General features: G+C 55.6%; 1 protein-coding gene and 1 long non-coding RNA gene across 4 annotated transcripts in view; both read right to left on the bottom strand.

Moving 5' to 3' along the window:
- Positions 1 to 11,082, bottom strand: part of PMEPA1 (prostate transmembrane protein, androgen induced 1) — a 59,402-nt gene extending 48,320 nt beyond the window's left edge. Inside the window, exon 1 of one of the 3 annotated variants that reach the window (XM_061207957.1) lies at positions 10,848 to 11,082. Coding sequence is in view for 2 of the 3 variants with exons in the window: in XM_061207956.1 (XP_061063939.1) it covers positions 9,866 to 9,977 (112 nt within the window). In the remaining variant the exon portion in view is untranslated. Of the gene's footprint in view, positions 1 to 9,865; positions 10,024 to 10,847 lie in introns of those variants that run through there. The other 2 variants (XM_061207956.1, XM_061207955.1) reach the window with 2 other exon arrangements.
- LOC133102866 (uncharacterized) lies at positions 8,255 to 9,466 on the bottom strand. Its single transcript, XR_009703119.1, has 3 exons — positions 9,410 to 9,466; positions 8,525 to 8,698; positions 8,255 to 8,382 (listed from the first exon to the last, which is right to left on the bottom strand). It is a non-coding gene; the product is annotated as an uncharacterized LOC133102866 (long non-coding RNA).
- Positions 11,083 to 16,722: the final 5,640 nt, after the last annotated feature.

The raw sequence follows: 16,722 nt of genomic DNA, 5'->3' as shown, positions 1-16,722 counted from the left end.
ACCATAATAGACCATACAGATTCTCCCTTCTGTGATCGGGATTTTGAAATACATTACCTACAACCGCCAGACTCTTCCACCATCTCTCAACTGACGTCCACTGGAGGGATATCAGAGCAAAGCTACTCTACCTGCTATAAAGCTTAGGCAGATGAAGAAATAGCGCTTGCTATGGCCACGTGCAAATTCTGAGCCTCCCCAGTGGAAATGTGGCCTCTGGGACGAATCACCCCACAGGGCTTGGGTTGACGCTTGTTGGCCAGGCATTTGAACATTATAGGGCAGCTTTAGCACAGTCTGAAAGCATCCCCGTCAGGAATGTCTGACCCTGGTGGGCAAAGTGACATAAGCGAGAACACAACTGAGCTCACGCCTGGCTGATGCTCTCGGGCAGCAGCCCCACTTACCAGCAGCCGCCTGGACCCTCTCGGGCAAAGCAAGGCAAGGGGGGTGGCGGGGCCGTCTTGCGGAATCTACTCCAGATGAGCAGTCAGCAACTAGGTACCCAAGACCAGGGGGGCTGAAAAAACCTCTTTTGGGAAAGGGCAGTTTGCTTTGCCCAAAATGTGCAGGAAAACTGACTCAGCTGCTCGTTTCCATTGCTTCTGAGGACAGAGCCTGGGAACCCTGACTTCACCTCCCTGGGGGAGCCCAGGGCAAAACACACCTGCGGGGGTGGGGGGTGGGGATATGGTTCCCGCTGTGGCCTCCAGACGGGGGAACCTCAGAGAAGTCTCCTAGCCTTGGGTGGAATGCACACGTCTTAAAATATTCTGCATATTTTATATTATAAATATAAGTCTATATATGTATGTATTTTTTATACCCAATGATATGTGGTTTTAATATATTAAAGCACATATTTCTGTATTCTTAACCACTGACACCCACACAGATCCACAGCTGGATCTGTCACTTTTGCCCGCAACCGCAAAGCCAGGGATGGAAACATCAGCTCCTGCAGACCTTAAGGACCTACAGAGACTCTCCTATCCCTGAAGCGTGACAGCGATGATAGAAGGTGACAGATCAAATGCCAGCAGTTACGAAACCTCAGTGCATGCTCCCAGCAGCCACGGGGGTGATGAAGGAACACCATAAATCCACTCTTTCACTCACTGCTTCATTGTTTACTGAACATCTGCTCTGTGCCAAGATCATGCAAAAGTTGTATGCGTCCTAAGTAGAAACTGGCACAGCTGCCCCCATCCCCATCACCACCGAAGTCCATATTAGGGATAGAAGATATGGGACCGTTTCTCCAAACATCAAAGGCAAGTTGGTGTCCTGAACTCATATGACTGTTCAGTGGTTTAAGTTGTATCTGTCCAGCCCCGCGGAGCCCAGCGCTGGTGCCACGCATGGGGCACCAGGAGACGTTTCCAGAGGACAGTGTAACTTTAAGAGCTGGCTCAAGGAGGCCAGAAGTAAACTTTACCCAACATTCAGATCCCAGAGCCCCTGGGATTTTACACTTGTTACCAAATAATTAAAACTCTCTTTTCTGCCAGGAGAACCACTTCCCAAACCCACCGGATACAATACTAAATGACTATAATTAAAATACATCTGAAGGTAAGGAAGATCAGACTCCACATTTCCCAATGCTTTCAACATCCTACAAGTGCATTGCAGAGGCACCGATTCTAAGCCAAGTGACCACCCCCTTCCTCCCCCCTCCCACTCCAGTGAAAAACAAATACATATCAGACTTTGCGGGAACATCAGGAAGATCCGATCACCACCTGGTTACCTCGGAAGGTGAGTCACAGTAGCTGCCTAACTCCTTGCAACCTGTGGGTCTCACTGTCACATCCAAGCAGACGCCAGCTCCACTGGGGTAGCAAATGGATAGAGCAATCAAAAAACACTCCAAGTCTGAAACAACTGTGTGCAGAAAAGAATCGCCCTAGAAATCCCCCTTTCGGGGGCATGGGGCAGGCCCGGCAATGCATCTTTGTCATTTCTAAGCTCTTAGTGGCACTAAAGTGACACTGAGAGACCCCGACCTCCGGGGGCAGCGGCAGGGGCCTTTCTGTGTGGGTTTCGGTACCTGCCCCCGAGGGAGAGGTGGTGGGGAGGAGGCTGAGGCACAGCTTCCTACCCCAAACAGTGGAAACGTCACTGGAGCATTCAAAATGTTTTGTGCCGAGGTGCTTTTCATAGCTGGGCAATTGTCTTGACAAGCTATGAAGCAGGTGTTAATCTCCCTTCTGTTTTGCAGAGGAGCAAGCGGGGAAGCTTAAGAGGGATCCCCAAAAGGATGGTTTTCCAAGTCTATATCCTGACCACCTCCTGTCCTGCCTGGAATCTTCTAGGAGCCTGCCGGCCCGCCCTGCCCCCTCCCTTCCCCCCTCATACACAAGGTACCAACCAGGCTCGGGGATATAATGAACAAAATGGACCCCAACCTCTCAGCGACCAGAAGGAAGAGAGATGACACAACTCATTACACAATATTCAATACCACGTGACAGGTCTGGAAGGAGACCCACGGGGTGCTCTTGGAGCCCAAACACAATGACCAGTCAGGGAGCCCGGGGGCCCTCCCCGAAAGAGGCTTTGAGGTTGCCCCTGTTTCGGTTTCCTCTCAGCCCTCCTCCCCGAAATGAACTCATTTTCTTGTCCCTGTCCTGACTAGAACGGCGGCCCTCGGAGGGTAGGTTTATCTGTGTAGTTGTCCCCTGATGTTCTGCGGTGCCCAGAACAGCACTTGGAACAGCACCCTCGGTGCAGGATGAAGTGAATTACTCAGCACCTATGGGATGCTCTGCCCCACGTAGGTCCCCCATAAAGTCTAGATCTTCATCATCTCACCCTGGCCAGAAGTTTGGCAGTGCTCAGACCCCGGACGGCCTGGAAATCCTAGGAAAGCTAAGCTATGGTCCTTCCAGGAACAGCCCTGGGCCACTTAGCAAGCCCCTGCCACAAGATCGGATGGTGGTGGTCTGGGGGTGCGGGAAGGAGCAGGAGACAGAGACAGCCTGATGCGGGACACATGTTTGGGGGAGACCTTTCCAATGAAAGTCAGCCAGTGTGCTGTCCGACTGCGTGCTCTGAGATGTGTTAGTGCTTTTCCCTGATGAATGGGAGTCGGTGTGGTGTCGTGGGGAAGAAATCACGGGAGCATGGGCTGTGGGGTCAGGGAGCTGAGGTTTGAATCCCAACAGAGCATCAGTTCCTGGCTGTGTGACCCGGAGCAAGTGTCTTACCCTCTCTGATCCCGTTTTTGCATCTGCAAATTGGTGATAGCAACAGCTCTCTCACAGAGTTGTTTTGAAGATTGAGAAAAATGCGTCACTAGTACCTGGCACATAATAAGCTCTTCATATCCAACTAGGAAAGGGAGTGGAAACAAAAACCCATCAGTCACCCTGGAAACAGAAGACAGAAGCTGTTCTGTGGCTCTTGGAAAGCCTGGGGATGCCCTAAACCTTTCTCAGCCCATCCCAGGGTGCTGAAGCCCCTGCTCCTCTCGGCAAGCCATTCTGGGACCTTTCCCAGCCTGGTGACAGACACCTCTACCAGTGCCTGACAAGGCCCTGGCAAGACCCCGCAATGTCAGGGTTTGGTTTTGTGGTGCCACCCAAAGGAAAGTGAAGTCGACGTGACTTCATGGAGGGTACAGCCCACCTGGGGAGGTGGAAGGGCAGGAGCGAAGACGCAGGTGCTCAGAGGTGGAGAAGTGAAACCCACCGGGGAAAAAAAGATCAGGGTCTGTTTTTGATGGCTCACTCTCCACCCCTGTACCCTCACTTGTTAAAAATGGAAATGAATTTTCAAAGTGAGAGCCTCAAACCATTCGGAGTTTCTGGGCTGTGTGCTCCCAACCGTCTTAGGAATGGACCCAGTGGGGTATCTGGTGTCAGGGTGGTGCTGACTTCTTCATGGCCGCATACCCTCCACCCCCAGAGCCCAGTCTCTGCCTCAAAGCAGGCTCTGGAGTCCAGTGACCCAGCGGGGGACCCTAAGAGATGTCTGGGCCTTCCTGGGCCAAGGGTGGACATGCTGGAGGTTTGCCAGCCAGGGACAAGGAAACTCACACAAATATTCAATTACCTCCACTTTCAAGGTCATGGTACCCACATGGGCCTGTTCGTTCCAACATCCGCAACCAGTGCCGGCACCCCAGCCCCAGGGTGGAGGAACCCTCTTCTGAAGCCCTTCTCAACAGGCAGAGTGCCAGAGTGTGACCGCTAGGGGACAGGACAAGCGGGTTATTGGGCCTAGTTCACCCCACTGTCACCGCCAGCTCCCATGACCCCACTCCTCGAGAATCATCTTTGAATCCTCCCGACACCCCAGCACACCGGAGCTGCTGTCACCTAGACCTACAGATGGGCCAAGTGACAGTGAAAGGTGACACAGCCAGCAAGTCTGGGAGCGGGGCAGAGCTTCCATCCCTCTGGCCCTGGGTCACGCTCTCAACCCACTTCAGCCCTCGGGAGAGAGGGTCTGCGAGCAGGTGAGAAAAGAAGGAATCGTCAGTACTTAAAACCCAGGAGTTTTACAACAAAATCTAGCTGTCCAGGTCCCTGAAACTGAGAGATCTGGCCTCACAGGGCCCACGTGACAATGGTGAGCCCAGTGGCAGTGGTCCCTTTAGGCAGGACTTCCGTCCACCGTTCTCTGCAGCTCCCCCCTCCAAAACAGAGGACACTGAGTTTGCCACCCTGAACCGTGCTCTGCAGGCCTCTGAAGGCCTGGAGCAGTGAGGTACATCCTCTCTGCTACTCAGGCACACAGAGAGGAGGGGGCAGGTGGCACTCACGGCACCCAGCCCCACCCCTAACCAAGCATCCTCACACGCACACACGCAGGCATTCACGCGGCACCTTTTAAAAAGCACAGAATGTGTCCTCGGCCTTGATCTCCTCAGCACGTGCGCCACACAAGAGCCCAAGGCTGGCAGGAGTACAGTCTCCAAAACTCAGTGTGTCAGAGCTCTTTCTCTTCGCGCGGGACCCCAGGTGCCAAGCGGCCTGCCAACTTCTCTCTGGGTGATGACACCTGGAGACAAGGCCACGCGGGCCCTCTGGCTTGGGGCCCCCCACCCGTACCCTCCTCTCCAACACTTTCTTATGTTTTAACAATTGACCAAACCATGGACGTTTAAAAACCCTGAGACGAGGTGGGGAAGGTACGTGGAGGTGGCACCTGGGCACAGCTGAGCTGGCCGCTCTGGGGTTACTGGGGCTCAAGTGCATCTCACTGTCCCGAAGGTAAGCAGCCCCCGCCATCCCGCCCCGCCGGCCTCCTCTCCCAGGCAGCCTCACACAGAGCTCCATCTCCCTTCCTCTCTTTCAAAGGGAGAGTGCATACATTTGCACAACTTATAAGGGAGAAAGTATGTGTGTGTGCACTTTTTTCCTTTGTATTTGTCTCACATGCCCAGAAGAAGCTGTAACCATTCCCAACCTCGAGAGAAGCTGGCCGGAAAGGCAGAAAGGGGTAGCAGCTGAGTGTGTGAGCCCATATGTGTGCGTGTGTGTTGGCATGGGTGTGTGTGCACACGCATGTGTGTGCCTGTGTATGCGTGTGTGCACAAAAGCCATTAGTTATTCCGTGTCTTGACAAACACTAAGCTCACCCCTGACCCCAGGACGTGCTGGGCGGTGTAGCTGGCTTAACCCAGACTTCCTGGGAAGCTGTGGCCAACGGCCTGACCTGAGATCCAGTCAAAACTCAGCCTCCTACGGCACCTCAACCTAAAACCCGGACAGTCACAAAACATGTGGGTTAAAAGTCCCAGCTGAGAGGGTCCACGGGGGTAAAAGCTGGTGCCGGCTGGACGTCCATAGTTTAACCGGAAACCTGAAATATCAGCTTTCAAGGGTGCCCGAGTCTTTCCTCCTAATAAATGCAAATCCAAGGCGAAAACCGGAAATTTCATCAAGGAGGAGCCCCAATCCTCCCTGCGCGTGGCACACAAGAGGCGCTCAATAAAGGCTAAGTGGATGAGTGGCAGGTGCCACCTTGGGCGTTTACAGGGACTGATTTTGGAAAGGAACAGAGGATCATCTTCTCTCCGCTGAGATCTGCCCTCCCGCCCCCTCCAGCCCCCTTGGAAAAACCAGTAACTGATTAAAACGGTGGTTCTCAGCCAGGGACAATGTGCCCCTCAGAGGGCATCTGGCAAAGTCTGGAGACATTTTTGGTTGCTGCAACTTGCTGGGGGGAGTACAACCCTATTCCTGACACCTAGAGGGTAGAGGCGGGGATGCTGCTAAATAGCCAACACACAAGACAACCTTCCCTTCCCTCCCAACAGGGACTTATCTGGCCCAGGCGTCCTAGCGCCAAGGGTGACATACCCTGGATTCCAGTGTTACACATGCACAGCACATGTGCCAGACAAACCACCAGAAAATTGGGTTCCTATGAGTTTCTGAGTCTCTAGTGCTTGGGGATATTTGTTTGGAATCGGAGGAGAGGTCGGAGAAGAGGAATCCGAGGCTCAGTGGCTCCGGTTGTGTTAAAAAACAAAGCCACCACCACCATAGACACTGTCTGCAGAGGTGCAGGGCGCAGCCAGGGCAGGGGCACCTCCCAGGACCCTCCAGAAATGCTGCCACGAGGGCCAACAGCTGTCTGGCCCTACAATTCGGTCTGTCCAGAAAAGACAGTTAGCATCTGTCTGCCCCCAAAAGTCTCAAGCAGAAGCTGGAGGAGAAAGACAGGGGGTAATTTCTAAGAGATGCAGCAGAACTGAAAAGAGGTCACAGAATGCCAAGAAAAATGCAAATGTGTGTGCCAAGAGGAATCCTTTCCTCAAAAGTTGCCACATCGAACTCCCTGGCTGTCATCTCCGGTGGGCTGTCACTTGAAGTGGTTGTTTTCCATTCCAAGAACTCTGGCTCTTTTCCAGAATGGTGTATTTTTCCGTGGGGTGAGTTCTGAGGACAGCAAAGTCCCATCAGACAGCAGCCCACACCCCTCGACCCTCAGGAGAGATGGGAGCCCCTGGAGAGTCTTGGCAGTGTCTCGTCAAAGTCAAGACCATTCCAGATATCTGGCTTCCTCAGGGCCAACCCAGTTCCCATTCTTCCGGGTGCAAAGGAGATGCTGCTGATTTCCTCCAGCCCCTAAGTTCAAGGTGGACCTACTCTGGGGCCCCTGGTCCATTTTCAAGATGGTGTGTGCGTTCCATGAGAAATAACCCTGGGTCTGAGTCTAGCATTGCTTGGGGACCTGGGACAAAGCTTTCCATTGCCACTTCCCCTCATCTATAAATCGAGGGTATGAACCCCGAGTTGCCAAGGGTCCACCCAGGTCTGATATTTGGGGCCACTGAAGACCACACCAAGGACCCAGCACTATTCGAGGGGCAGGGAGCCAGTTCCGGCACTGATGCCTCCAGCCAGACTTTGGAGAGCGGAGGTCTCATCTTGAAAGACGGTAGAGTTTTTTATTTCAACCATCATGGTCTCGTTTTTCAGATGAGGAAATTGAGGCCCAGGGGGCTTAACGGACCTACCAAGGGCAATCTCTTCTTTTCTAAAAGAGGAGCCACCTGGACACTGCCCTGCAGCCCAACTCCAAATCCAACTTTAACGTTCTACTTGAACCCCCAGCTCAGATCATGAGAAATGCACAGCGACCACTGTCCATTTCTTTTCCTCCTTCAATTTTCCCTTCCCTCCTTCCGTCCTTATTTTTGTATAAAGAAACTCACGGCCTTTAAAGCGTCCTCATCAGACTGTTTCCGGGAAATCTGATTAGCACTCGCAACAAACTGTTATATTATACCTGTGCTTTAAAGACCGCTTCCCTCCCTGCCCTGGGCTTTCTTCCAGGGAGTAGAGGGCCGTATGTAAAAAATACACTGAGCATGATGACTAATGGGCCACCTCAGGGCCAGCTGGAGCAGGCCAGGGTTCCAGGCACTAATAACCTCAAGGGTCCCACTCAGATGCCGAAGCACACCGGTCAAAACAGGCATCGGACTTAACAGCCTCTTGGTGTCGGTCAAAATATTGTCAGGGCTGATTAGCCCAAGAAGGCACAGAAATAAAAATGAATTTTTTAAAAAGTCCTGAACACAAAGGAAGAAGAGCAGAATGTCCGGCCATGCCCAGCCCTCATAATGGATAAGTTCAACCTGACAATGTGGACCGGGGTGGGGTGCGGGGAGTTCCCTAAGGCAGTTTTACAGGAGGGGGAGAATAAGGCACCGAGAGTACTTGAGCACCAATTCACTTAGCACCAGCGAGACTCTCCAAACATGTGCGAACATATTTTAATAATATCCTCCTGCATTTCATTAGCCTCCGGAGTTCACAAAGGGCCTTTGGGAAGCAATCTGGTTTAATGCAACTCAATTCCGCAAACGCTGGCTCTGGGCAGGTTCTCCTGGCATCTCGCTGGCCTGGCAAGAGGCAGCTGGGGGCGGGGGGGTGGGGTGGTGAGGGAGAGCAAGGCTTTCAATTCCAGGACTGGAGGGAGTGGGGACCGGCAGATGGAAGGACCCACCACCAACGCCAGCCAGCCTGCCCCAGCAGGGCCGGTCATGGGTTATTTTTACCTCTTGCGCCTCACTGTACAGGCTCAGGGGTCGAAAACTGTGGCAGCCGCCTGCGGAAACTGGCTTATGAGTCACCCAGTGACTGCCCTCGTTCGGTGGCGGCTGCCTCTGGACTCCTGGTCCCAGATGGAAGAAGGCTGGCCCCAGCAGGGAAGGGCTGTGTGCCACCCTCGCCTGGGGAGATTAGGGGAGACCATGGGGACACTGAAGCTCAGAGAGACAAGGGGTCTCCAAAGGGTGGGCGGGGGGAGGGGGTATAGGCTGGAAGGCAGTCCCCTGGGGGGTGCCAGTCAAATGCCCATCCACCCCAATGTCCACCTGGGTGGGCTACGTGTGACGGACGTCCAGGCTTATTTGTCTCAACTTCTCCGAGCACAGGGCGAGTCAGCGCCAAGCTTCAAACACTCCCCTCCCCACCCTTGGTCCACCTCCCCCTTTCAGAGCAAGGCAGTCCCAAATACAGACAGCCCCAAACTTTGACTCATTTGTAACCACCGTCCCAGCCAGACTGAGCCAAGCTGTCCAGACAGAGGCTATTTATAGGTGCGTCGGGGACACAGACAATCACACAATGACACACACTCAGGATCCACGTTCGCCAGACCCGCCAGCGCTGAGCCCTGGATTCAGACACCTGGACACACATGGTCCCCAGACCCCCAGAGAGATGCACACACTCAAGAGAGGCACCCAGAGAGACCCAGAGACCCAAGAAGACTCGGGCGCACACACTCCTGGGGCAGCCCGCGAGCCAGACACACAGACATACAGAGAGGGACGCCGAGACCTAGACCGAGACACACAGACACGCACACTCCACAGACGTACGGAAACCCACTCACACAGACCGAGAGCCACAGAGCCACGCACACTCCAGACACACACCCGGAGCCCCAGGCACCGCGCAGGCCAGACAGTGTCTCACACGCCTGACACCCCCCTGCCCCCAAGCCAAAGTTGATAAAGAGCCGGCCTAATTGCTCCATCGCGACTGCCCTGTAGGGAAATAAAATGGAAACTTCACGGATCCACCCGCCCCAGCCCTCCCGCGCCGGGCGCCCCGCCGCCCTCTGAGCAGCTCGGCCCGGGGTCCGAGTCCTGGCGGGCGGGGCGCGGGCAGCGGGGGCCGTGCCAGGCTCGCAGCGCCGCGGGACAAAGCCGGGCCGGCCGCCAGCTGCCGCGAGCCGGGAGGGCGCGCCCCGGGCGCGGCGGGCGCAGCCGGGGCGCGGGGCGCACGGCCCGAGGGGGCGCGCACGGCCCAGGCCCCCGCCCGCATTTGCGCCTCGACTCGGAGTCCGAGCCTGACGGGGCCTCCGGGGAGGGGGGCGCGGGGTCACTCACTGATCTCCATGCTCTGGAACAAAGAGCGTTTGCAGTTGCACGTGCAGGAGACATTGGGCTGCCCGGCGGCGGCGGCGGCGGCGGTGCTGTTGACCCCCATCAAGCGGTGCATGGACGGCGCGGCGGCGCGGCGCGGGGCGCAGAGGGCTCGGGGGCGGCCGGGGGGGGCTCCGGCCGGCGCCCGGCGCTCGGGCCCCGCATGCAGGAGGCGCGCGGCGGGGAAGGCGCGCCCCGGCTCGCCGGGCTCGGGGCGCCGCCAAGTTCCCGGGGCGCCGCGGGACTCAGTGCTCGGGGCCGCGCTCCCCTGCGCCCCCCGGCTGCCCCTCCGCAGCCCCGGGGGCGTCGGCAGTGCCCGCGGGTGGCGTCCGGGAAATGGGCTGGCAGCCGGGGCGCGCGCTGCCGCCGGGGCTGAGCCTCCGCTGCTGGCTTCCCCCAGCCGAGCGCCTCCGCCGCCGCCGCCGCCGCCTCCTCCTCATTCAAGTCCAAGGAGATCGGGTTTCGCTCCGAGACCGCGGTCGGAGGCAGGCAGACGGTCTGACGTCAGCGCTAGACGGGGCTGCCGGTTCCCACCGCGCGGGGGCCGGGGAGGGGGCGCGCGCTGCGCCAATCCCCGCCGAGGTTCCCCCGCACCCCTTCCCCGGGCCGCGGGGCGGGGTGACGGGGAAGGGGGCGGGCTCTTAAAGGGCCAGAGCAAGGCGGCCCGCGTAGACCCGGGACCCGCGCGGCGGAGGAAGGGCGCAGCGTCCCCTCCCCTACGGGGGTCAGTTAGGAAGGTCTGCCCGGCGCAGACCAGGCCCTGGTCAGCGGGATTGGGTCCCAGCCATTGCGGGTGCGTTCCTCCCAACCCGGCCCCCGGGGTCCTCGACCGAGGCTTTGGTGGGGGGTAAGCTTGCCCCCCACCCCCCCAGAGAAGCACGATGTCCCTGGGGCTCGGGGCAGGGGAAATTAAGGGAAGGGGGCAGCCCTCCAGGTTACCCATTACCTGATTTCGCAGTAAGCTCCCCGACTCCAGATCTGCAGCCCCAGGAGGCCCCAAGCCCACTGCGCCCCCCGCGCACTTTAACCCGACCGAGAGGAGGTAGACTGGAGAAAACTGGTACTCGCGTAGGCACGCTCCGGACAGCTCCGAGAAACGCCCGGGAGCCCTTGTCATGTAAATACGTGTCCGGGACTCGTAACTTCCCAGCCGGCGGGGCCCGGGGCAATCCACACCCAACGTCTGCTGCCCGAGGGGCCACCGGCTTGGCGGGGGGGGGGGGGCGGGGAAGGGCACGGCTCGGGAGTTCTAAAGACGGGGGAGGAAGTGCGGGGGTGTACTTTTATTTCAAGTTTTAATTACAGAAGTGCTGCAAGAACACATTCTCCTGGAATTAAAAAGATATTAAAATATTACGTAAGAGGCCCCCTCCCTGGCCCATCTCCACATCCTCTCAGCAATTCGGTGTGTCCTCTCCTAGACCCTGCCCGAAATCTCCATTTATTTAACAAGTACTTATTTACCGTGCGCCAGAAACTTACCAACATGAACGCAATCTGACACCTACTCTGAGGGGCAGGAATATTATTATCCCCATTTTACAGACACGGAAAATGGCGGGGGAGGGGTCACTTGCTTAGGGTCACACAATGGAGGAGTCTAAGCTGAACCCAGGTCAGCTCCCCACCCCGTCCCCCGCCCAAATATTTTTAGTTCTTTAAATATCCACATATCCTTGTAATGCCTGGAGTTTTCCTAATGAGCAGAGACTACTTTTGCCTTGGGGAGGGGTAGGTTTTAAAAGTTATTGGCATTTCCTTTTTATAGACTGGAACCAGAGCTGTATCTTGCAGAACTCACTGAAAGCCAGCCCAAGAAGCGGTGAGGTCTCTTCCCCAACGGGGCACAGTGATGCCTCTTGCTTTCTTAGGAGGGCAGGCCCAGAAAGTTTTTCTAGAGGGTTCAAGCTCAGGAGTGATTGACTGGTGAGGGAGCCAAGCCCAGGGGCCAGGAAGGGGGGAAGCGCTCAGGGCCTACGGTGGAGGGCGCCCCTGCCATGGGCTGGACAGTCTCAGCCCCTACCTTAAGGAGGGGTCGATCTCACCAGCAGGTCCAAGGAAGGAACAGGGGAGGTCTGGCTGCAATTTGACCTCAGCAGCTTGGAGGAAAAGCTGGAGAGTCATGAACATGCCTTGGGGGTCCCTGAAATTGTTATCAGGGCCTGGGGATGACCTTGAATCCCACTCATGTCCCAAAGGAGACCACCAGCCTTGCCCCTCATTTCAGCCATTCCTTCATTCATTCAAGCAACAGACTTTCACTGAGCTCTAGCTAGCCCTGAGTGCCAGGAATTCAGTGAGGCCAGGAGCAGCCCCTGCGCTCCTGAATTCTCTTGCAGCTGATCTGGCCTGTCTGGCAGCAAGAATCACACACCGCTGATTGTTTTGGAAACGAGGCAACATTTTACACAATTCAGGTTAAACTGCCAGCAGGCAAAAATAACCAGTTAATTCAGTGGATTAAAAAACAAACCCACTACATTGACCTCTGGTTCATCCGTCTGGAAGGACAGCACTGGTCACATTTAATGAGCACCTACAATGTGACCCCACTGTTTTGATGGTAACACCTGGGACTAGTTAGTGGTCTCCGTCCTGGCTCCAAAGTTAGTTCTGCCTGGAGGCCTAATGCAGGGTCTCAGTATGGTGGTGGCAACTGCACCTCCAAAGACGAGTGGGACACAATCATGTGACCTTGTTGAGTATCTTCACCTCTCTGACCTCAGTTTCCTCCTCTTCAAAGTGGGGATGCTAAAGGTGACTTTGCCTGGGGTGATTGTGAGGGGGTGAGGGGGGCAGTGCCTTGGAAGTGCATAAGAAGAGGGCTGAATATATATTAGCAGTTATGCTATTTAATCCTCATGGAACCCCGGCCGGGGAGGCTCTGGCGTTATGTTGTTTTCTCTTTTGCAGACGAGGATATTGACAACTGGAAAGCCTTCCCGCAATGACAGGGCCCCTGGCTGAGTGGGTAGCAGGAAAGGACAAAGATGCTTTGAAAGAAGCATACACTTGACTACCCACACTCATGGGAGGCTTCACGTGTGCCTAGGGCTGCCAGATAAATGTGAATGTCAGATAAACCATGAACAATTTTTAGTATAAGTGTATCTTGTGCAGTATTTGAGACATACTTATACTGGAAATTTATGTGTTGCTTACCTGAAATTTAATTTTAACTTGATGTCTTGTGTTTTTATTTGCTAAATCTGGCAGCCCTCTGTGTGCCAGGCATGACCCTATGTGGTGCTGGGAACGCAGTGATGGGGGGACAGAGCACGTGGTCAGGCTGAGCACGGGAAGAGGTGATGTGGGCTGAGATGGGAGAGTTCACTCTGTTGGCAGCGCGGGTACTGGGAGGTGGCCCACCTCTGCTGGGCCAGCCTGAGTCCGTGGGAAGGAGACTGAAAGTCAGGGAAAGACATTTCCTTCCTTTGCTCAGTAAATGTTGTGCCTCTATTCAGTGCCAGGCTCTGTGCTGGGTACTAGACACAGGGCAGCAACCAAAATAAACTCCCCACCCTCCTGTGACATCGTGGGGGTCAGGAGAGACTAGAGACAGGCCCGAAAACCCGTAGCTAAACTACGGGTTACTTCAGACACGGTAATGATGAGCTAGAGGTTGGGTTGCTGATCAGGGCAGCCCACTCCGAGGAGGTGGTGTTTCATTCAACTCATATTTACTGAGCATCTTCCTAGGGCCCTCCTGGGGCTCGGATTCTTGCGGGTGAGACAGACAACAGATGTGTAAACATGTAAGTCCAAGCGATGGTTTCAGAGGGACAAGAGTTGGAAAGAAACAAAGGGACCCGGCCTGGATGCAGCTGGAGCCCAAGGGGTCAGGTGGCCTCTCTGGGGAGGTGGGACAGCAGGGAGGGAGCCCCAGGCTGGGGGCAGCACATGCCCAGGCCAGAGCCCTTGGTGGAAGAGGAACTAAAGGAAATCTGGGACTTGGAATACATTTCCCAACCCGGTTACAGGTCGTGGGATTGTGAAATGGGTGTGTGTCCCCAGACGACCGCTGGCACAGGCCTTTCTGGGCCTCCAGACAGCACATGCTGCTATCTGCCCTGAGCAGGGGTTGGATCTGCCACAGGGGGATCTTTAGATAGAAACGTTGCGGTCCAGCCCTGTAAGGAGGCCTTGCTCCTGCCAGGGCCTGCCGTCTGGGCTGCACTGCCGGCCGGCTTCACGGGTGTGCAGCCCAGGCAGACGCCAGGGCCCCAGGCTCCGAAGGGCCCCTTCCTTGGTTTGATGTTCTATTGTCACCATCTTGAAATTCTTCATAATTAATAATTTTTGAACAATGGGCCCTGCAAATCCTGCAGATGGTCCCGCTCAGGTTCCAGGCCCTCGTCGGCAGCCAGTCAGGGACCAGGGAAAACAGCGTGGGTTTTGGTTGTGGTCGAGGGTGGCTGGCCGTGTCCTGACTGTGCTCGCTGGGGCCTGCTTTGACAGCGGCCAGTGGGGACAAAGCAGACCCCGGCCTCTGAGGTCCAGCCCTGCCCCCTCACCTCATGCCATCCCCAGGCCTGCGGGACAGAGCTGCCTTTTCAGAAACAGTCTCTGGTGGCCTGAAGTGGTTTAACCACTTCTTCTCCCGACTCACCACTTTTGGAAACCCCTTCCGCTGAGTCACTTTTTCCCCCAGCTCCTCCACCCCGCAGTGCTACTGGTGGTTTAATGGGCCTGTTGATCTTCCCAAGTTAGCATCTTTGGACTTTGTGTTTTTATTATTATTTTTGTCTTGTTTTGCTTTTTAAACACTAGTAAGAGCTAATGTTTATTGGACACTGCCTGTGTGCCAGGCCCTGTTCTAGCCACTTCATATTTGTACATTTAATCATTCAACAAATATGCATTGGGATCCTATAGGGAGCCAGGGCTCAGCTCATTGGATCCCCACGACAGCCCTGTGAGGTACAAGCTAATAGCGTTTCCATTGGACAGATGGGGACACTGAGGCTCCGGAACCCATGAACGAGGTGGTGCAGGATGTGAATGCAGAGCCCCCGAGCCCGTGGGCTGACCTCAGCAAATGGTGTTTCTGCTCCCCTGCACCATCCTCACTACCTCTGCCTGGGTCCGCCTTGCCTTTCCCGCTGGTCCTCGGCTCCATAGAGGCTTCCCCAGCTCCACCATTTGCCCCACTGCTTGGTGATTTCTGTCTGTAAAACCTCACCTTCGAAGACTAAGACTGTGCAGGGAGGGGAGAGGGTGAGGCCCAAACTCGGAGAGGCACCTCTGGGCGCCTGCTGCCCGTAGATGACCTTGGCAGGCGGCATCACCTCGCGGAAGCCACATGTCCTCTACCCCTCAGCGGGGCAGGAACAGGATTTCATCGGGTGGGGTGGGGAGAGCGTTTCAAGGCCGCGACACAGTGACCAGCAGCATCAGACACGTGTTTGCATGTTCACCGTCTGTCTCCACTTGAGTGGTAACCCCACCGGGGCAGGACAGTCTGGCTTGTCCCCCATGCGTCCCTGGTGAGTGCACTGAGCAGGGCCTGGCGTGCAGCGGGCACTTGGCAAACCTCCGTGGAGTAAATGAGTGGCACTTGCACACGTAAACAGATAAGTCACACTTGGGGCCACCTTCCTGACTGGCTGATGGTTCTGCCTTCCTGGCTGGCTCACTTGCTCCACTTCCGGTCTCCTTGTGCCCACCTAATGACAAGCTTCTAAGCATCCAGAAGCCAGAGACCTGGGCAGTGCCTGCCAAGAACAAGTGCTTGCCTCGTACCAGAACCAGATCCAGAAGTCGTAACCATAAAGATGCGAGGAGTGTGTGTGTGTGTGTGTGTGTGTGTGTGTGTGCGCATATATGTGTTGCACGTGTGTGGGCTGTATCCTGAGACACACTCGTGCTGTGGGGGGGTGTGGGGGGTGTGTGTTGTGTGTTTTGCTGGTTGTGTTGTGTGTGTTTAGGTGCTGACGCAGGAGCTTAGCTCCTGGACACATGTCACATGGTTGAGCTCTCCAGCAACAAGCAAAGGAGCCCTGCTAAACTGGTCACAGATGCCACCAGGGAGTCACCTCCTTCTCTCCTGTGTAGCTTCTCATTTCCATCAGGGAAGTGGTTTCTACAGAGAAGACAGGGTTTTGAGACCAAGGCAGGGAGATGAGGGGTGGACCGAAGGAAAGGACGGAAGGAAGCATTTCAGCTAAATCCTGTCTTCTGACAGATGGGTAAACTGAGGCCCAGGCAGGGACATGACTTGGCCAAGGTCAAGCTGCTGGAGAAAGGCCAAGCTGAGCCAGCATCCTGCTCCTGACTCCCGGCGCAGGCCCTGCAGGGTCTTTGGTTACCTTAAGTAGCTTAGGATACAGACTTTCCTGCCACAGGCTGAGCCTGAGAGGGGTTTGGAAGATTCCAGATGTTCAGCTCATGTCTGAAACACTTCCAGAAAGAACTGTTTGTCATTCAAGCTGATTTCATGGACCAGAGATACTGGGGCAGAAATGTTCTGTGTCTCTGTTCTCATGAACGATACATTTTACTGTTGTCAGGAATGAGTAATAATGTAAAACTGTGATACTTGGTGGCATAAAAGGCACTTGTGCCAGGCTGGGCAGTGGCACTCTGCTGCTGGGATTAGGGGGGCTGGTGGAGAAGGAGGTGGCTATGAGGGTACAGGCCAGGCTAGTTGCAGAGGGTGCAGGGAGGGCTGCGTCCACCTGGCTGGGCTGGGCCAGCGACGGGCACCATACCTGGCACACACAGACTGTTCCACACTGCAGCCATGGCAAGCCAGCCTCTGCCTTTGTAAAGTTTACCCTCTGGGGGCTCAATCATTCAGTGATTCATTTCCCAAACGCTGA

Source organism: Eubalaena glacialis, chromosome 13 (genome assembly GCF_028564815.1).
Source record: "Eubalaena glacialis isolate mEubGla1 chromosome 13, mEubGla1.1.hap2.+ XY, whole genome shotgun sequence".
Taxonomy (NCBI): domain Eukaryota; kingdom Metazoa; phylum Chordata; class Mammalia; order Artiodactyla; family Balaenidae; genus Eubalaena; species Eubalaena glacialis.
The sequence above is the reverse complement of the archived record's forward strand: the minus strand, read 5'-3'. Positions and strand labels throughout refer to the sequence as shown.